Below are 22523 nucleotides of genomic sequence, written 5' to 3' on the forward strand. Positions count from 1 at the left end.
CTGACAAAATTACAATGTCATCGGCGAACCTTAAAGTTTTTATTTCTTCTCCATGGATTTTAATACCTTCTCCGAATTTTTCTTTTGTTTCCTTTACTGCTTGCTCAATATACAGATTGAATAACATCGGGGAGAGGCTACAACCCTGTCTCACTCCCTTCCCAACCACTGCTTCTCTTTCATGTCCCTCGGCTCGTGTAACTGCCATCTGGTTTCTGTACAAATTGTAAATAGCCTTTCGCTCCCTATATTTTATCCCTGCCACCTTCAGAATTTGAAAGAGAGTATTCCAGTCAACACTGTCGAAAGCTTTCTCTAAGTCTACAAATGCTAGAAACGTAGGATTGCCTTTCCTTAATCTAGCTTCTAATATAGGTCGTAGGGTCAGTATTGCCTCACGTGTTCCAATATTTCTACGGAATCCAAACTGATCTTGCCCAAGGTCGTCTTCTACTAGTTTTTCCATTCGTCTGTAAAGATTTCGCGTTAGTATTTTGCAGTTCTGACTTATTAAACTGATAGTTCGGTAATTTTCACATCTGTCAACACCTGCTTTCTTTGGGATTGGAATTATTATATTCTTCTTGAAGTCTGTGGGTATTTCGCCTGTCTCATACATCTTGCTCACCAGATGGTAGAGTTTTGTCATGACTGGCTCTCCCAAGGCCATCAGTAGTTCTAATGAAATGTTGTCTACTCCCGGGGCCTTGTTTCGACTCAGGTCTTTCAGTGCTCTGTCAAACTCATCACGCAGTATCTCCCATTTCATCTTTATCTACATCCTCTTCCATTTCCACAATATTGTCCTCAAGTACATCGCCCTTGTATAGTCCCTCTATATACTCCTTCCACCTTTCTGCCTTCCTTTCTTTGCTTAGAACTGGGTTTCCATCTGAGCTCTTGATATTCATACAAGTGGTTCTCTTCTCTCCAAAGGTCTCTTTAATTTTCCTGTAGGCAGTATCTATCTTACCCCTAGTGAGACAAGCCTCTACATCCTTACATTTGTCCTCTAGCCATCCCTGGTTAGCCAATTTGCACTTCCTGCTGATCTCATTTTTGAGACGTTTGTATTCCTTTTTGCCTGCTTCATTTACTGTATTTTTATATTTTCTCCTTTCATCAATTAAATTCAATATGTCTTCTGTTACCCAAAGAAATTCTACTAGCCCTCGTCTTTTTACCTACTTGATCCTCTGCTGCCTTCACTACTTCATCCCTTAAAGCTACCCATTCTTCTTCTAATGTATTTCTTTCCCCCATTCCTGTCAGTTGCTCCCTTATGCTCTCCCTGAAACGCTGTACAACCTCTGGTTTAGGCAGTGTATCCAGGTCCCATCTCCTTAAATTCCCACCTTTTTGTAGTTTTTCCAGTTTTGATCTACACTTCGTAACCAATAGATTGTGGTCAGAGTCCACATCTGCCCCTGGAAATGTCTTACAATTTAAAACCTGGTTTCTTAATCTCCTTCTTACCATTATATAATCTATTTGATACCTTCTAGTATCTCCAGGCTTCTTACATGTATACAACCTTCTTTCATGATTCTTGAACCAAGTGTTAACCATGATTAAGTTATGCTCTGTGCAAAATTCTACCAGGCGGCTTCCTCTTTCATTTCTTACCCCCAATCCGTATCACCTACAACCTTTCTGTGAATGTAATATGTAAAATGTTTTGAAAAACTGTTGTAATAGGAACTATCTGTACTGTATCTTATCATAAACGTGTGGTGGTGCTTTAAAGACTTATTTGTCGATACATCTACATACCATTCGTTTGGATTCCTTAAGACACAATGAATGATAATTATGGATACGTAACACATTCTTTAAGGTTCACAAATATTTTAAAAAAGTAAAATATTTTTTAAAGTTTAAGTTGTTGCTTTTTCAAATTTGTATTCTGCTTGGGATTATTCTTTGCATAATTACATTATAAACATATGTATATGAATTTATTTTATATTTTTGTTAGGATTTATACGAGAAACTGTAATTCAGTTTGTTACTACTATGGTGCCACACCTATTGGCTAATGGTTTATCTCCCATGTTTAATACCAGTCTGATTGTAAGGGGTTGTAAGCGAGCGTGAGCATGTATATTCGATGTACTGTGTAAAATATTTTACATATCTATTGCTTTACTTTCGTCACCCATACTATGCCAAGAATGTGCTTGGAATGTCTATTTATTATATGATACGAAGTGTTGTTCTTGGAGGTATAGTGCATAAGCTACGTAAAAATTTTATGTAGAGATTTCACATCCAGTTTTGTGTTTACTTTATCTGTCGTTTAGAGCTCCGAAGATGGCAGCATAGTTCGTCGAAACCAGTACTCTATAGAAATGCTCTAGTAAAGTGATCGTGGCATTTTGAAATTTGTTGCTTCTATTTTCCTAGCTTTCTGCCTATTTCTTGGATCATATTCGCAACGACTCACCATGATGAGGAACGTGTCGTAGGTCCATAAATAAGTTACTTTTTTTTCTGTGAAAACATAGTTTCATGCTAGCCATTTAGATAAAAATTTTTATGTCTTAATACTAATATAGAACCTAATTTGATACATGTAACCCAATCACATAATACTGTCTGCTCAGAAATTCATCTTTGTTGTAGAAAGAATTGTCAAGTAGGTATGATTTCAATTTGGTTTGGAAATTTCTATTATCTGCCAGCAATTATTACATTATTATCTGCATCTTTTCTGTGCAAGAGTAAGGTGTGCGTGATGGAGGTTGATTTTGTTCGTCGTGTTAGATTTCCTACTAATGTTTCCAAGTTGTGCCTGTTTCTCCACTACAATCATTCATAAAAACGTAAATGCATTGTAAAATCGTTGTTAGCATGCCAAACTCTTAAACAACATGACCTTCGATGACAGGCGCAGCAGAGATTATCCTTTGTCTGCGTGTGAAACTACTCAATAAAATATTCCATATGACATCAGAGAATGAAAGTATGCAATGTAAGCAACATTTACGATTTTTTAGAACGAAACTCAGCATTTACATATAGAGTAGATGTTGTTGGGCTGGAGCTATTGAGAAGGTCTATGATACGTTATTTCCAATTGTTGTGATCTATGCACAAACCCACGAAATTTTAACGCGCGCGCGCACGCGCGCTTGTGTGTGTGTCTGTGTGTGTGTCTGTGTGTATGTGTGTTTCCTTCTAAGTTAACTGACAGACCGTTTACCGAGACCACATAAATAATATTTTTGAATATTTCATTTATTGTTCGTTCTGTTGTTGCGGCTCTGTTGGGCTTCGTTATAGTGCCTGCATCATCAGCAAAGCCCACAATTTGTGAAATTGTGGTCTTTGCTGATGATGCAGGCATTATAACGAAGCCCAACAGATCTCTCTCTCTCTCTCTCTCTCTCTCTATATATATATATATATATATATATATATATATATATATATATAGAGAGAGAGAGAGAGAGAGAGAGAGAGAGAGAGAGAGAGAGAGAGCAATGAAAGGGGTGTTAATAGAAATTAACTATTGGACTACAAATACTGATGTGCTCCTCCCTCGGCGCCCATTCAGAAGAATGATGAGAGAGCTGTATGAACTGCGTAACATGACCTTTAAAGAAATTTCACTACGCCACGTAGCATGGAGATATGATACGAGCCAGATCTGTGTGCCAATTCAAATGTAATATGCCGTGGAGAGAGGCAGCAAGGAAAATGCTTGTCCGTTGTTCTTATTAAAATATCCGATCGAGTTGGTTGTAGAATATCGGGCGTTCCCCGATCTAAAGCCATCTTCCCTTCGTCAGTCGTTGAGCCAGCCGCATCCTTTGAGTGACGAACGCCTTGTCCCTTCAGGTCTCACTCGACTGGTCTTCGTAACTCGCACTAAAGCTTCACACTACTGACCTCACTAAGATTTGAGTAAACTGATGGGGCCAAAAGCCGCACCGGCGTTGAACGTCCAGCTGCAACCCAACTGACGCTCAGCTGCTGGACCCTACAGCGCCGGTTCGGAAGGAGTCGCGCCGAGTGCCCTTTAATGACGGGACGAAGATTCACTTTATCTCCGTATTTTTAGCGGATTGCGTTCCAGCTCGGCGGGCCGGAACGGCGGGGCTAATTGATTAGCCCGCCGTCGCCCTCGGGCAGGCTGGACATTAATGAGCGAGATTCTCGTCAAACAAGGCCCGTCTCAGCTGCGAGGCCTGGTCTTCCTTTATTTAACAGCCCGGCGCTAAGGGAGTGTGTGCTTAGAGCGAAAAAAAATTGACGTTGCTCTTTAACCTGCAGAGAAGCAAGTGCCGACGTTGTCTATAATGTAAAAGTCTTGAAGTGTGCGAGGTCCTGCAGAATAAACTGTGGAGGCTGGAAAAGTTATCTTCTCTCGTTTCTCCATACCAGTACGCTTCAGTCACTTCCTACCTCGGCTTCCTTAATATTCTGTTGCTGGGCACACCAAGAAAAAATGAAAATTTTCTCTGCTATGCGCTGCCCTTGTATGAATTTTAAAAGCGTCACTAGACTTGTTTCGCTTTGTACAGGACACAGTTAATGTTGGGGTAAGGCAACCCTACTTGTAGGGCTCGTAGTGGTGATGGTGGGCAAGTGGTAACATACGATTCTGGGAGGTATGGACCGATTTCCACCGTACTTTGTATATTGTATTTTTGCTTTTAAAAAGTTAGAAATAAACTAGGTTTGTTTCTACACAACAGTCATATCTCATTCTCTTCCTATCGACGAGGGTGGTTCAAAAATTTAGTCAACACTTCCTCTGTGAGAAAAGGTTTATAAAGGTTTATTCGTGAAATCAAAGAGATACACAGTTACTAAGACGCTGGTGCACATTACTTTTGCACAGTGTCACCGTGACTTTGTAACGACTTTTTCCGTTGATAAGACACTCCGTGGAAACCAATGAAAAAAAAGTCAAGCTGCAGGTCTAGGAGCCACTTAACGAAAGCTTCCTCCTGAACTTCAGAATCGGTTCTGAATTGACGACGACGGTTAGAAGAGCTATAAATCACACTGATGCGAGATCCAGGCTGTTTCATTACAGTTCATCGAAAATGCATTTTCCGGCCCCTATCTGGTAGGGCATTCTATTATAACAACACGACTCCTTTCGAGATCTCCCTAAATCACTCCAGGCAAATGCCGGGATGGTTCCTCTGAAAGGGCACGGCCGACTTCCTTCCCCATCCTTCCGTAATCCGATGAGACCGATGACCACGCTGTCTGGTCTCCTTTCCCAAAACCAACCAACCAATCCTTTCGAGATCAACCCACGTTCTCTCCTCTGAATCGCCTCCTGTAACCGTTCCAGCGTGGTACAATAGCTGGCAACATATCATGAGAGCCCCTGAAGTGCTTCCTTCATGGATACCATTGCTTTGAAATTTTTGGGGAGGGGGAGAGAGGTGGGAGGAAGGAGAGCGGAAGTCACTTTGGCATTGACGCCGCCTTCGTTTTAGGTGACAGGTACCCACTTTTCCTCTCTAATGACGACACGGTGCAGGAATGCCTCCGCATAATACCGCAATAACTGCTGGGGAGGCAAACCCATACGCTTTTTATGAGTGAAAAGTTGCAGAGGTACCCAGCGGCAATACGTCTTTCGTTAGTGCAGTGTGTTGTGCAAGTTATAGACTACAAGGGTTTGTGTGCAATTTGATTCACATGAATGCGACGATCGGCTTGAATCAGTCGTTGGAGGAGAAACGTTGTCATCCGACAGGGAAATGCTCCACCGCCCTGACCTTTACTTGAACATCTGTTCCTCTTTTTCTCATATCCCTGTCACAACATCGCAACTGTTTTTTTTGGAACATCAGACTCAGCTTCGGCTAGTTGGAGATAATTTGCAGCTAGAGCGTTTACCATAAACCCAAAATATTACTGCTGTGAACACTTACACTGTATTGCTTAGCGCAAAGGTACAGCTACATCCATCTATCAGTAGAGTTTAAAAGCTTTGATCGTTTCTTCTGTATAGGCGTGGAAGTTAACTGCCACAGGGTTTTTATACACCTATGAGCGGTCTTATCACCTCACTTATTCAACCACATTTTAATAAGTAAGTGGGCAACAGCACGTAGTCAGCCTCGCCGTCGCTGATGTCCAGCCAGCCACACCGATCGCCACGAGCATCAGCAGAGTGCTCCCGAGCCATTGTCAGGTGGTAACATGCGTTTTGCCGTAATACAAGTGTGTGTATGTAACCTACTGGCACATCTTCAAAATGGAGCGTAGGGCTCGTAACTGGCTACATACAGGAGCAGAAATACTCCTGTAGAGCACTGATCCACTTGAAGCTAGGGTGCCAATCCTTGAAATGGGTAATGGAAGAAAATAAAAGTGACTGACACAGATGACTGTCATGGTTACCTGGCATAATCGTTCAGTGCAGGAGGCGAGATATAATTTTGTACTGTAGTTTTTCTTTTGGAAACCAATTTATTTGCCAACATCCATATATTAACACAATTATTGGATTACTAGTTCAAGCAATATGTGTTGCCTTCAGCAGAAGTAGAAAAGGTCAACTTTTTTATGTGCATTGTGTAATACTCAAGTGACAGACGTGACAGTGTAGTGTAAGCGCTACATGATGTAACTAGCACGGCCAGGTTTTATGGATCTGAGGATGGCAATACATATTCCGTAAACTACTAATACTGTAACTGCGCTTACTTAGCGACCGTGACAAATAAAATGATTTTCGAAGGAAACTACAGTACACTTGTAACTGTTTTAATTTTTCTTTTAAGTACTCGAATTTTCCGTGATATATGCTTGGAGAAGAAAAAATATTTTAATCGAGATAGTTCACGATTTCAACCAGTCCTTTCAAATGTGAAAATGTGAGTCCAGTATCTTTCCATTGCGCTACCTCGCTCATTTTGTAACCTCCCCCTCACTTATCGACCTTAATGACAGTGAAAAATTAAACCGGGTGTACCTAATGAAAATTTGGGAAAAGCAATCGTCACCGAAGTTAATCTGTCGGTAAAGAGGGAGGAAAGGGTTACATCTAAATGACACGTGTAGTGTGAAAACTGAAAGTTTGTCAGAAGTAATAAATTTCGCTACACTCTGACTTAATTTAGCAAAAGAATTAACAAAACCGGAAAATCGAAAGTTAATTTAGTGACTGAAGTTAATAGTGAGCTTTCTTTCTGAAGCACATCGAAATTCAGTAAAATACGGTTAGTCTTGGACTACCTCAACAATCATTTCAAAAGCTGCTTGAATATACGCAATTTAGAAATAAGAGATTTAACTTTGAACTTGAATGAAATGATTCTGAACAATTAACAATAGTAAAATTTACTAGGTACCAAGCTGAGCTGCAGTCACAGGTAAGCTAAAATACGGTAACAAAACTCGCACTCTTAATTTGTGCTTGTGTAATCTAAATATTGTAGCCAGCTATGAATACCTTAACTGAACTTTGAAATTAAAGCAGTGAAATCGAATGATGCTGGCGTTTGAATTTCAACGACACTCGGGCTCACTTCGGAAAAGAAAGGGACCCTGCTTGGCAATGCAATTGGGACAATGAGCAACAAAGGTTCATGCTAAGTTGCTGTAATTTGGTGATGCAACAATTTTGAAAGTTTGAAAAGCTGAGGTCTGCCATACAGTTCTAAAACTTTACGTGCTTCCAGTCTTCCTTGTTGGCTGATTGAAGGTTTGAAGCCGTCGATCGAGGAGGTGACGACAGTCACTCATTGTCGGCCGTCGCTGTTGCAGAAGCTGGATGTTGGCGCGCCTTCTTCTCGACACGGTCACCAGACGAAACGGGCTCTTGATGTGCGCCAGCTAATGCTTCCCGTCCGCGATACCATGTCAGAAACTATCATCGCAAGTCGAGCGCAATTACATGCTGCCAAACCCCGAAAGCGCGGCAACTCGCGGGAGCTTCACACAACACACCTGCTCCACTGCACCACCCCAGCCAGACTCCCCCTGCTCTGCCCGCGCTCCACGCGGCAGAGTTAACACTACCAAAGATCCTAAACACTTTGGTTCTCCACACGACCTATCGATGTAATGGTTCGATAGCGTAGTTTCCCTAGGCCAGACCCAGCGTAAAAATACAAATAATCTTTACACAACAAACCAATTATACATCGACATAAATGCAAATATATACAAATAGTAAAACAATTACAATATACAAAGACACAGAAACGTCATATATTCAGGTAACAAAATAAGGAAAAAAAATTATAGTACAGTAGATGGAAATACGAGGATATGCATTTCCGGCGTTACAATTTGACATAGACGCCATTCCATGGATGCTCAAAAGAGAGGGCGTTATTGACTTATTGATAATATCTGTCTGGCAAGTTGGCTGTTGTTCTGGCTGTTGGTCACATTGCAGCAGCATACTCGCTTGTTCTTAAGGGGGGTAGGACGGCAAACTGGCCGACTTGGAGCAGGAGAGACCCCACATGACATTTTAATTTCCACTGTCTATACTTTTAGAAATAAATTCATAAAACTTTGTCAGCATAACCAGGAAGGGTTCAGAATTCACGCTTATAGCAGTGGAAGTTCAAAAATATAACAAAATATATTTTCTTTACATGTGAAATGTCATCATTTTTTCACTTACTATTGGCTGCATTCGTTGCTATAGGTGCACTTTACTTCATAAGTAAGGGAGATTCTTCGATGAATTTTGTACAACATACAAACTATACTTACAGGTGTATGAAACTCTAGAATTTTCCAAATCTAATAAAAACTGTGCTAAAAATCGAGATGATTAACCATAAAATTTGAGTTTTTTTTAAACATGAAGTTTAAAATGTAACAGCTCACTTATTTTCTCATTAATTAAATAAATTCTAGAGTTTCATACACCTGTAAGTATGGTTTGTATGCTGTGCAAAATTCATCGAAGAATCTCTCTTGCTTGTGAAGAAAAGTGTACCTATAGCAACAAATGCAGCCAATAGTAAGTGAAAAAATGATGAAATTTCACATGTAAAAAAATTTATTTTGTTATACTTTAGAACTTACATTGCTATGAGTTTGAATCCTGAATCCTTCGTGGTCGTGTTCATAAAGTTTCATGAATTTATTTGTAAAAGTATAGACAGTGGAAATTAAAATGTCGTGTGGTGCCTCTCCTGCTCCAAGTCGGCAAGTTTGTCGTCCTAGCCCCCTTAAGATGGCAGCAAGGCATGGTTGTGCTTGGGTTGGTAGCTGGACATCATGGGGCTGCCTCCATCGCCGCTGATACTGGTGCAGTAGCTGACTACCTCATGCTTGCGTTGCCAGCTGGACATGATTGTGTTTGTGTCTGCAGCTGGACATCACGGTGCCGTGTCCGTCGCCGCTGGTGCTTAGCGCAGCAGCTGTCTGCCTTGTGTTGGCGGCTGGATAATTTGCAGCAGCTGACGTGCTTGCATTGTCAGCTAGACATGATTTTATTTGTGTCTCCAGCTGGACATCACGGAGCTGTGTCCGTCGCCGCTGGTGCTGGCGCAGCAGCTGACGCACGTGGAACTGGAGAGGCTGTCGTACATCGGTCCCGAGGAGTTCGTGCAGGCCTTCGCCAAGGAGAACCCCCATCTGGAGACATCGTTCAAGGACATGAAGAAGACGCGCAACCTCGAGTCGTACGTGCAGTGGTTCAACAGGCTGTCCTACTTCGTCGCCACCGAAGTGTGCAAGGTAAGTGGCCTCCCTCTTACTGCGCAACTGCGTGACCAGAGTACATTAGTAGCGTACCAGTGTCGCTGCTGTACTTTCGATAAACAGTGCCACACAGCCGTCAAGTACATAAAGAAAACTGCTGACGTGAATTACTTTAATTTACCACCAGTCTCTGTCACAAATAATCATTCTCAGTCACCTGAGTCTACAGGAACGAAACAGACCTTTTTTTTTTTTTTAATCCTCAGTCTTCTGACTGGTTTAATGCGGCCCACCACGAATTCCTGTCTTGTGCTAACCTCTTCAGTTCAGAGTAGCGCTTGTAACCTACATCCTCAGTTATTTGGTGCATGTATTCCAATCTCTGTCTTCCTCTACAATTTTTGCTCTTTACAGCTCCCTCTAGTACCATGGAAGTCATTCCCTGATATCTTAACAGATGTCCTATCATCCCGTCCTTCTCTTTGTCACTATTTTCCTCATATTACATTCCTCTCCGATTCTGTGCAGAACATCCTCTTTGCTTACTTTGTCAGTACACCTAATTTTCAACATTCGTCTGTAGCACCACATCTCAAATGCTTTGATTCTCTTCTGATCCAGTTTTCCCACAGTCCATGTTTCACTACCATACAGTGCTGTGGTCCAAATGTATATTCTCAGAAATTTCTTCCTCTAATTAAAACCTTTGTTTGACACTAGTAGACTTCTTTTGGCCAAGAATTCCTTTTTTTCCCAGTGATTGTCTGTTTTCATCTTCTTTGTGACCATCAATCCTGATGTTAAGTTTCCCCTTGTTCTTAGTTCTCCTACTTCTTATTACTTTACTTAATATGCAAATGTTTATTTTCCTGATAAATAAATAATTTAAATTATTCTTGGGTAGACTGGAACGTTAGTCGAATTCTTCGCCATGGCAGTTGCTATCATCTTCAGGTAAATCCTGAGGAGTGATGGGTTTGTCCATTGGGGCGTTCTTTTACATTCGCCACCGTAACCCCACTCCACGATGGCTGACGCCGTAGTGGGGGAGCGGTGCAGTGTTTTGGTAATTCAGTTGTTGCCGGTAATTCAGTTGTTGCCGCACTTTCACTGGGTCCGATTCCTCCGTCACTATGCCGATGCGCAAGACCCCGTTCTTTGCCAAGATGAAGTCAGCTGTGTTTGTTTTTCAGTTTCTGCTCAACTCTTTGCTACTTCTTTTAGCCAATAGTTCCAGAAAAAAGAGAAATATTGGTGTACCTTAGAGTTTTCATAGTCCACGTGGAGGCCAGTTTTTAATCTGTGCTATGCAACGGTCGACTTGGCGAGTTGACAGGATTGTGTATGGTGTTCTAGTTGTGTGCATCCTCTCATCAGTATATGATTCGCTACATTACTACTAGACACTGCCAAACGTATGCCAGACGTTCTGATTCCTACAAGTAATGTTGGACCCTGAACGGATTCCTGTGTTCGCTTATTATCCTCTCGAAGAATTTCGTCGTATTTTCAGTCTCCTTGAATTAAAATTTTCGAAGTTTTCTTCGTTGCATTATTCTTTTCTGAGCTTCTATCAGCGTTGCTATATCCGTTTTGACGAATATTTAGCACCCAAACATTTTATGTGATGTTAGCACGGTAACGTATTAGTTCAGCTGTATCACATTTGCTTTCGATCGTGTCCTATTGTTAAAAATATTTTCTGCATGTTCCTTCACTGCAGTCGGAGTCACGAACGATGGGAATCGAGTTTAGGTTCGTCCTGCGCATCCACGTCACGCATTCTGCGACAGCCAATGAGCTTGCAGTAATGTTCTGAGCGCCCTGCTGTGAATGTCGTAGCCAATACGAACGTTAAACCTGATAGTAGTCTGTTGTTTAGTCAATTAGTGTATTTTTATTCCATTTCTAGCGAGTTGTCATCGCTGATAGTGGCGGTAAGACAGAAATTTTTCATAAGCCACCGAGAGGATTTGCAGGATACAAGCTTTCTTGAAGCGCAGAACACGTGTATGTACGTGCCATAATCGGTGCTTAGGATGGACAACACGGCAGTAGCTAACCTGCGTGAACCGCCGTCGTTCGCCAACTGGACTAGAGCTGTCTGCGAAATATGAGGGATAATGCCGTTCTTATATCCACATTTATTACTAGTTTTTGTCATGAGCTGATTTTGTCGTTTCAGACTAAGCTGCTCTGATTGTCTCCTCTTTTCCGTCCTAGTCAGTTTCCGGTATTGAAATTTGGATGGAATAATTTCGCTGTTGTCGATATCTTCTTGTTTGACCAATGCCAATCTTACATTATTTTTTACTTCTGCGATCCTTTACATGGTGTCTGTTTTGGGTTCACTTCTGCTTTCATAAAATTGTCTACTCTCCCTTGCAATTCTGTCTGATTTCATTATCGTAATGTGATCACCTCCATTTTCTCACTTTATTATTGTTGTTATTATTATTGTTATTCACGATAAATACATGAAACACCGTCTTTAGTATAAAAATAATTCCGTATTTTAATGCCCTGTGGCCTTATGACTGATGTGAACGTAACAGCATAATTCTGACATCTTGACGAACTTCTAGTGTATCATGTCTGTGAACTGGATTGTTTCTACAAACATGAGCAGTTTGATTGAGGGAAAGTGTCTTGGAGAAAGAACAATATTCGATACTAGCATATCCATAAATGTACTACACGTCTTTCCAGGGAAATATTTCTTACTTTTTGCCGTTTGTTTCACATCCTGTGGTTCACGTTTTGCGAGATCTAACCGGTACGCACTTTATCAAGAGGTCGATACCATCCATTAAGATTCGTTGGACCCATGATCTCACGGATGCTCTTTCTCTCGAATATCTGGTTTTCTCTTAGTGCTGAAATACCTGTGATTGTGCCTGGAATGCAGACACTATTTTAATCACAGTGTTGTAAAGTCTTCGTTGAGCTCACTTTAATTTGGATTTTCTTTTGTATATAAGGTATATATTCTGAAAAAAAAAACATTGATCGTCCTTTGTCACCTGATGTTTTCATCTCTTTTGATAGTTTTCGTTTGTACTATTTCCACAAAGATATTTAAAGTTATCTCCTGTTTCTATCTTATTATCCCTTGTGTTAAAAGTAACAAGGGGCGGCTTTGCTGTTTGTTATGTATTGTGTTTTGCAATGAAAATTAGGAAACAGTTTTTTTCCTATTGCGGTTTTAGTATATTTATCACCTTTGTAGGTTTATTAATGTTCCTAGACATGACCGCGAGATAGTCGGTGAATGCAAGGCAGTTGATCTTCATAACGTTCTGGTTCCTCCATTACATTCTTAGTTGAGCAGTTCCTTCCAATTCTTTCTCCCGTTCACGAATGGTCTTCTCCAAGACATAGCAAAAGTAGTCACTTTTTTTTTTTTTTTTTTGAGTCACACACTGCTTCACATTCCGTCTGTTTGCACACGTTGATGCAGACGTTGAAAGCTTATGTAAGACTTTAGAGACAGTTATAAAACAACCATGTCAGCAGACATCAGTGCCATTTGTGTCTTTTTTCTCCTTGGTGTGCAGCACGTGAAGAAGAAGCAGCGCGTCAAGGTGATGGAGTACTGGATCGAGGTGGCGCGCGAGTGCTTCAACATCGGCAACTTCAACTCGCTGATGGCCATCATCGCCGGCCTCAACATGTCGCCAGTGTCTCGCCTCAAGAAGACGGTGAGTACCTGCTTTCGCAGGCGCTACGCTGTTCGCACTCAAGAACTCACCTTGACCAGCTGCCACACTTCCTAGCGTTTACCAACGGGTGGCTTACTCACCAGGAGCAGTGGCATGTCTCAAAGTTGTTCTGGGGGTGTGGTACTCTATTGACTTCCAGCAATACGAAAACGGTTCTCATCAAGGCGTAATTTATTTTGGCGGCAGTTCCACACACTTTCTGAATAACCGCTCAAAGATGATAAATAAATGTGTTCAACAATGACAGGCGAGCAGTTATCTACTCCAGCTAAAAGACTAATTCATTCGACCGCCTTCCGCGTGCTCTGCAATCTCCGTTAGTCTGTCAGAGACAATAGGCTCAAGTACAGTCAATTTTCAACATATTTATTAATGATTTACTCTGATTATTCTCAGGCAGACCCTTTCAGTGAGTTAAGTCCAAAACGGATTCTCATTTGGAGGCGCACGGCGCACAGTATTGCCCTGGCATGTTACTCATGAGCTAAAAAAACCACCTTTCTGGACAATACAAAAATCTCTCCTGTGACCGCCTGCTTGCATTAACTTAGGAACTTCACTTGTTTTTACATCGCCAAGTGACCGTAGACCTCAATATGAGACGGAAATTTCAACTTTGTACGTCCACGCATTCCTGAGAAAGAGGGTTTTGGAAAGTCGGTCAGACAGACAGATAGACAGACAACAAAGTGATCCCATAAGGGTTCAGTTTTACCGACTGTGGTGCGGAGTGCCACAAATAGCATTTTCGGGGCGGGTCGGGCGATACGTCAGCCATTATGTCAATGCAGTATCCAGGAAGCGGTTGAAGCATCGGAAAGAGTACACAACGGAAATCCGAGTGCTGTCGGGTCGAGTACATAAAATGAACCTTTTTTTTTCGTAGTCGTATGTTATTTATACTGCAAATAAACAGAAGTAATGTTCAGTGTTTTGAATTTAGAAATAATTTCTTAAGTCATGAAAAGGAAAGGCAGAAGGAAAGTTTAGATTACAAATAAATTTCTAGAAACGGTTGTGAGACGTACGTGAGTACTTCGTATATAAAATAGATACTCTTACTATATTACAGATAATAGTTTGCACCTGCAAGGGTGATATTCATCGCAAGAGCAGAGGAAGCAGTAATTTCCTTGCCATCTTGTACACGTTAAAAATGCCGCATATGTACCTGTACACTTTAATTACGAGCCCTTCTTGGACATTATTAGCAGAGTCCTTGTGGACTCTGCAAGTATAATCCTCCCTTGGGAATCTATTTCCAAACTTAAGTTTTCCTTTGCCTTCCCTTTTCATACGTTTTATGAAAATGTTAATAAATACAATAGATTGAGCATTATTTCGATTTACTTGCAGTGAAGTAACGTAGAAACTGAACATAAAATATTTCGAAGTAGGGACTTGACCGTACGACCTTTCGATTAACTCTACTCTTCCCGCAGCGCCAACTGCTGTCTGGAAACTACGTTAACATCAACTGGTCACAACTCTACCGACGCGCGCCAGAAATGGTATTTTCTCTAAACGCTTCTGTCACTTTCATTTCTGGCCATGACTTGCCTTTACCATAAATCTGTGCGAAATCGGTGATGTCCAGTGGGGGCGGTCGCCCTTGCAAGTAGGCTTAAAGTTTAAGTAAACCTTTATGCCGTTGACGGAGTCACCTGATCAGCAGGGTTTCCAATTGAATGCGCGATTAGGGACTGTGTCATTGGGCCACACATTCTACCAAGAAATACGCTTATTTATGGACGAGTGTAACTTCCGTTTGTGCGGGGGTGAATATTCCAGGGTCCCATGCGGATTTTCCCTTTGTGCAATATTAGAGTATGTGGTACATGCCTGATGGGACACTGGCAGATTTTGCTGCACCATGAGACGATATCAAAAACGCCAACATGGCTGAAGGTCCATAGTTCGAGCAGGGCCTAAGCCGAGGCCTCCAAAATCAGCTGATCTCAATCCCCTGGCTTCAGAAATCCCCTGGCTTCAGAAATGAAGCGTACATCATTGAAGCTGATACGTTTGAAGCAATGTAGCAGCGATTTGTACAGTCTTATTAATATTGACCAAGTAATCTCGACCAGTTTGTGACTCACTACGTAACGTGGTGAATTATATTTCTTGTTGAGGTAGGCGATGGGTGTAGTTTGAGCCCAACTGGATGAGTAAGTGATCGAGATTACCTTCGAAAGATATTTAATTAATTCAGATTACATTCCCAATATCTAATGTAACAAATTATCTGCACATAATTCACCTACATGCAAAGTGCGATGTGCCTGGAGCTTAACATAAATGCCACGGTTAATTTTATTAAATTTTTCCCTACAAAATTACTAAAATAATATCAGGCAGATCACGGCCTGCCCAGAGACATAGGGTGGCTATACTGTACATAGTACGTTGTAGATGCAACAGCATTCGCCCTTAAACGGACGTGCGTTAGCTCTATAAAGCCTGTACTGTAATAAGTTCACGGGCTTCACCTTATAAACAAGGATTTTAGTACATCAATTGACCGCGTGTACCTAATAGAAGCAAGATCGGACTTGTAATCAGTCAATAACTACAGTGATTCATCAAGCATATGTAAAGTATAATTGCTCGTTCACATGGACAAGAAGTATACACAGTAGATGCTACCTATAATTAATGATTCGGTCGCCAGCCTACTTAGGCAATGAGTGAGCTTTTCCTTGTACAAGTGGGTGCATGTACAAGCATAGTAACACGTAGTAATGATGCTTTATATGGCAAAGTTTGGACCCGGAAAAATCCACTGAACTAAAGCTTTCTCTTTTTGTACTAATTTGGACGAGCTAAATTCACACAACACCACGCAGCAATGATTATTACGAACTGCATTTCGTATATTGATCAGACTGAAATCGGGCATAGATTTTCCTAGACCGTGCGGTTAAAGGCGCTGCAGTCTGGAACCGCAAGACCGCTACGGTCGCAGGTTCGAATCCTGCCTCGGGCATGGATGTTTGTGATGTCCTTAGGTTAGTTAGGTTTAACTAGTTCTAAGTTCTAGGGGACTAATGACCTCAGCAGTTGAGTCCCATAGTGCTCAGAGCCATTTGAACCATTTTTTTCCTAGAGTGCACAGTTTTGAAAACACACATACAATGTCACTATTAAAATTGGGAAAACAACAGTAATACACTTAGGTTCAATAAAGGACTTAAATTTACTGGTCAAATATGATCAGCACATTTCAAGGTTTGAAATAATGAACAAGAGAAGGGGGGGGGGGCCCTGAAACTGTTATGGTCGTTATACTGAAACTGTTAAGTACTAAAAGGCAAATTAACACTCAAATTTTTCAATCAATGGATAACTACTCTTTTGTCTTACTTCTGAATAATTTAACTGTCATTAGTTCTGTCTCAAGTTAATTAAATAGCATCGCTAACTCAATTCAAAAAACTCTCTTTCAGTTTAGTCATACTTTTGTCCTTTACCAACATTTGCAATAATTCACAGAACTTTTAAATTTCTTTATAGCAAAAGTTTGACTGCTGATAATTCTCATTTACACTAATTATAAACTTTCAGTTCAGGATACTCGGGTTGCACAATACGAGGTAAGGATCCTGTCTAGGTCAGTGATCAGGATAAGTCATGGCTAAGGCAATTCTGGTAAAAGTCACGTTATTATTGAACGGTTAGAAACATTTTCGACACTGGTCCACACAAATACACTTCTAAAGATGAAATAAATGTTTGACCTGTGCAAGTCGGTGCGGCGGTTGGCGGGCAGCGAGATAGCGGGCAGCACGGCACACATACAAGCGCGGCTAAGGCTCACGCTACATAGGCACTTTCCATCTTCTTAGCGTCGTAATCTTTCCAATTTTGTGCCTCAGAATATAGCCATGCCAAGTAGTCGTCGGAATCGGTTCATCCGAGGCTCAATGGAATCCACTTTTCCTGGGTAGCCTCCTCGGTACAGTACGTGTTCCTCTGACCGATTCACAACTCCGACTCTTACTGATGCTCGCCTCCGACTGACTACTGAGCCCGTTGTGCCGCACCGCGCCCAGTGTGCGTTTTCCCGCGCTCGCCTGCCTCCACCTTTTCCCGCTCCCCTACAGGTAGGGTATTCACCACAGGTTTTCTACTACACATATCCTAATGCATTACCTACGTATGGACCAAGTGTTTAAATTACAATTTCCATATTTTACAATAGTTTTAACATTAAGTACACTTTCTTTTGATTATCACATCATTTGAAATGTAATATAATTAATAATATTCATTTCAAAAGTTACTCACAGTTTCTTTAACATCACGAAAAGAGCAAGAAATTAAATCAACCATTTTTCACACTAATTTAGAGAAATTCATAAAGAAAAAAATTATTATATGTACAGTTGTCGTTACAGTAGATGCAACAGCATTCGCCCAAGTTGGCGGATGACACTGAGGACTCAGTTGTGGTGTGCCTGACGTGGTACCTAACAATATGTGGGCTCAAATGTAAGTGAGAGGCTAGCGGGGGGAGGACATTTACACTGGACAGGCAGAAATGCCGTTAGAGCTTCCTGCTGTTATGCGATGCTTGTAACACGTGGTGCCCGGTATATAATACACGTGCGTGCATTTCCCTTGACACTAGTGGCGCAGACTATGGTCGCCAGCTACAGTCTGCATGCCTTCTGAATTACTTACGAGCAGTTTGCCGCATCACCCGGGGACCAGCTGCAGTTCGCACACTGATGCGCAGCGAATCGCGATCAGCGGAAAGCTGTCACCATTCGCTTCCGACAACGCCTCAATTTCAGTTTCGCGATGTGTTTCGCTGTCTGCCTGCGGAACGTCATACGCCGCGGCGCGTCATTGCGGTGAAAGCCGGCGTAATGCCCGGCTGCTGTCATGCCGCGCGAGCGGAACGAATAGCTGTCGGGGGCAATTTGCCGATAGGCGCGAACGCCAGAACGGCGCCATGGGAGGCGCGTGCGCTCCATCTGCCCCTTTCTCCTCCCTACAAACCACGCACGCACACACACACACACACACACACAACACACGAGAGTTACACCGTAGAAAGACGCACATGGACTGTGAGGCAAGGGAGACTGGAAAATATATATACGTGCTCAGACGGAGAGCGATAAAGTGCAAATCATTACAGCCGGCAGGGAAAAAAAGTGAACACTGCTTTGAAGAGAATGTTCGTACGAATCGTCACGCTCGTTTGTGTTGTTGGCGCTCAAAGCTGTACGTCTGCCAAAGCCGCAGTGGAACTGCATTTTTCGTTTGACTCTTTCTCGAAAGCTGACGTTTCGTCTGCGTGGTATCTTTTGTGATGCAGAATGTTTCGAAGATAGCGGGACATGCTTTGGAAATTCGTAACGTTCATAAAACGTGTTTCGAGCTCGCATGAATGCAGATACCCTGCTGGTTATTAAAACTGCAACAACAAACAAATATAGCAAATGACCAAATTTTAGTTATTGTGTGTATCTGCTGTCTTCTCCTGTACACTTATAGATTGTATACATAGAGGATGATTCTTCTGTCCTACTTTTGGGTTTTATGCAACCCATAATGCCTTCAAACACCGTGGGCAAATTTTGCTATTCTCTGACTCACTACCTGCCAACTGTTAGTCCCATAGAAAAAATTACCCTTTTGTAGGAAATTTAATGTAGTTCAATCTTGTACTGGGATACGTTTTCAGTACAAACCGTAATTTTCGAATTATTCAATAGAAACGTACGAAAGTGACCTTCAGACTCATTTCTTTGAATAACTACATCTGCATCTACATCTACATACATACTCCCCAATCCACCATACGGTGCGTGGCAGAGGGTACCTCGTACCACAACTAGCATCTTCTCTCCCTGTTCCACTCCCAAACAGAACAAGGGAAAAATGACTGCCTCTGTACGAGCCCTAATCTGTCTTATCATATCTTTGTGGTCTTTCCGCGAAATATAAGTTGGCGGCAGTAAAATTGTACTGCAGCTAGCCTCAAATGCTGGTTCTCTAAATTTCCTCAGTAGCGATTCACGAAAAGAACGCCTCCTTTGCTCTAGAGACTCCCACCCGAGTTCCTGAAGCTATTCCGTAACACTCGCGCGATGATCAAACATGCCAGTAACAAATCTAACAGCCCGCCTCTGAATTGCTTCTATGTCCTCCCTCAATCCGACCTGATAGGGATCCCAAACGCTCGATCAGTACTCAAGAATAGGTCGTATTAATGTTTTATAAGCGGTCTCCTTTACAGATGAACCACATCTTCCCAAAATTCTACCAATGAACCGAAGACGACTATCCGCCTTCCCCACAACTGCCATTACATGCTTGTCCCATTTCATATCGCTCTGCAATGTTACGCCCAAATATTTAATCGACGTGACTGTGTCAAGCGCTACACTACTAATGGAGTACTCAAACATTACAGGATTCTTTTTCCTATTCATCTGCATTAATTTACATTTATCTATATTTAGAGTTAGCTGCCATTCTTTACACCAATCACAAATCCTGTCCAAGTCATCTTGTATCCTCGTACAGTCACTCAACGACGACACCTTCCCGTACACCACAGCATCATCAGCAAACAGCCGCACATTGCTATCCACCCTATCCAAAAGATCATTTATATAGATAGAAAACAACAGCGGACCTACCACACTTCCCTAGGGCACTCCAGATGATACCCTCACCTCCGATGAAAGCCTACCATCGAGGACAACGTACTGGGTTCTATTACTTAAGAAGAAGAAAATCTTCATCTCCACCGAAAAGATGTCCTGGTACGGAATTTAACCACTTAAATTCCCTACAAAAATGTTCTGTTCATTTTTCTGTAGGATAGTTTGAGCGTAGCAAGCGAGAGGATCTGATAATCATTCACGTGGTGGGAAAACTTTAATAAACCCGACAAACTGGAGTGACGGGAAATGGAGGAGAAAACGTCCTGTGGCGTTGCACCCGGAAATGCATCGTTGCCACGGCAGATGGCACTGATGAATGAAAGTCCCTCTGACATGTGCTGTGTGTTGTAGGCTGTGTGGTCAACGCAGCGTACTGTAGGCAGCAGATGGTCCGGTATTCATGTCAGGAAGAAGGCGTGATGCTGTTTGTGTACTGCCAAGCAGATGGCAACGGTCGAGAGGCAGCACGGTCATACCAAAACAAGTACCTCCACAGATACCAACCACATCACGCAACGCTTCAAACCGTTTTGGGCGTTTGTGTGATCATGGATCCATGCAGGAGCGGTCGGACTCTGCCTACACCAGATTTGGAGGAGCTGGCTATACGTGATATTGAGACAAACCCTAAATCTGGTGTACGCACAATCTACCGCCTCCGTGCACGTTCGTCTGTCTGAAAGAACCTGTGATCACACAAACACCCAAAAAAAACTTGAAATGTTACGTGATGTGGTTGGTGTCTGTGAGGGTACTTGTTTGGTATAGCCGTGCTGCCTCTTGACCGTTTCTGTCAGCTTGGCCGTACACAAACACCACCTCGGTTTGTTCGCGACATGAATTCCGGACCATTCTGCCACAAGGGAAACACGCCAGTTTGTCACAGCAGCGTTCATTCGTCAGCGTCATCTACCGTCGCAACGATGCTTTTCCAGACACTTGTTCATAGGGCATTTTTTCCTCCATTTCCAGTCAGCAATCCGTCCCTACAGTTTGTAGCTTTTATTAATGTTCACCCTGTATAAATTGAAGCCACAACTGCGTTTTTGTCCGTGCATTCGACCTAATCTCTGGAATTATCGAAGGAATTTTGATACTGTTTTCACTAACAGGTATACCGCTTTACGAGAAAGATTTGTGTGTATAATTCATAAATATTTCCTGCAAATTGGCTGAATAATGATGAACGGTGCCTTTCCCATCTTGCGGTGAGTTGCAGAACTCCATTGCATCACGGCTGCTGTGTGAAGTCCTCATAACCGAAGTTTCTAGCCAGAAGGTCTATCCTACCGAAGTTGTGTGGCAAAGGGTGCTTCATAGCGATGTTGCGTTGCAGAGAGTGCTCTTGCACATGTTGCGTGGCAGAGGTTGCTTCATACGAATGTTCATTGGTGGAGGGTGCATCCTACCGATGGGAAAATTTCACACAGGAGATGCAGCTGGCACCGGAGTCGGGCGGCCGGCAAGTGACCGCAGCTCACGCCCAGGCTGCACAGAAGCTTGCAGCTCCCTTCATTTTACCTCGAGATGTCATCCCAAACGCTAATTAAATTTGGAACAGCCTCCTGAGAACTCAACAGGCGTGCGCTGCTTAAATCTTTTGTTTTGTGAAATTTATGATATTCGATTACCTAAAGTCAATTTTTGTCGAGCCGTAAATACTTAGTGCTACTTCTGTAAAGCTGGGACGGATCGGTATATTCTTCCTGGTGTACTGTACTCAGTACACCAGGAAGAATATACCGGGTCATTATAATTAACATCTAGCTGCTCACGAAGGTCCCGTGTGGTCTGTAATCATCATATGGCAGTGAAGCTTGGCGGATACTCTAATCTGATAGTGCGGAACCGATTTACGCTGGAGAAAATTATTTCCAGTTTTGGCCATCAGTTGCAAATCTTTTGCTGTACAGGCTCTCGCCGACATCTCCAGTCTTCATACTGAACAAACTGTGTAAGTAGCGGTTAATGCTAAAATCAACTTTAAGCCTTTCTCACTTGTTTGACCTTTTCTGACACGTCCCATTCCTAATCGATTACATACACTATATGTGATCAGAAGTATCCGGACACCTGGCTGAAAATGACCTACAAATCCGTGGCGCCCTCCATCGGTAATGGTGGAATTCAGTAAGGTGTTGGTCCACCCTTAGCCTTTATGACAGCTTCCACTTTCGCAGGCATACGTTCAGGCAGGTGCTGAAAGGCTTCTTGGGTAATGGCAGCCCATTCTTCACGGAGTGCTGCCCTGAGGAGAGGTATCGATGTCGGTCGGTGAGGCCTGGCACGAAGTCGGCGGTCCAAAACATCCCAAACGTGTTCTGTAGGATTCACGTTAGGACTCTGTGCAGGACAGTCCATTACAGGGATGTTATTGTCTTGTAACCACTCCGCCACAGGCCGTGCAATGTGAACAGGTGCTCGATCGTGTTGAATGACGCAGTCGCACCATCCCCGAATTGCTCTTCAACAA

The 22523-nt window shown here is 42.4% G+C and overlaps 1 protein-coding gene across 1 annotated transcript in view; it reads left to right on the top strand.

The window, feature by feature from the left end:
* The window catches only part of LOC126240234 (ras-GEF domain-containing family member 1B-like), a 298263-nt gene that overhangs the window by 127569 nt on the left and 148171 nt on the right, over positions 1-22523 (top strand). The window contains exons 4-5 of the mRNA XM_049947910.1: positions 9451-9681; positions 13203-13346. Coding sequence (XP_049803867.1) covers positions 9451-9681; positions 13203-13346 — 375 coding nt within the window. The remainder of the gene's footprint in view (positions 1-9450; positions 9682-13202; positions 13347-22523) is intronic.

This window comes from Schistocerca nitens, chromosome 1, assembly GCF_023898315.1.
Source record: "Schistocerca nitens isolate TAMUIC-IGC-003100 chromosome 1, iqSchNite1.1, whole genome shotgun sequence".
In the NCBI taxonomy this organism is placed as follows: domain Eukaryota; kingdom Metazoa; phylum Arthropoda; class Insecta; order Orthoptera; family Acrididae; genus Schistocerca; species Schistocerca nitens.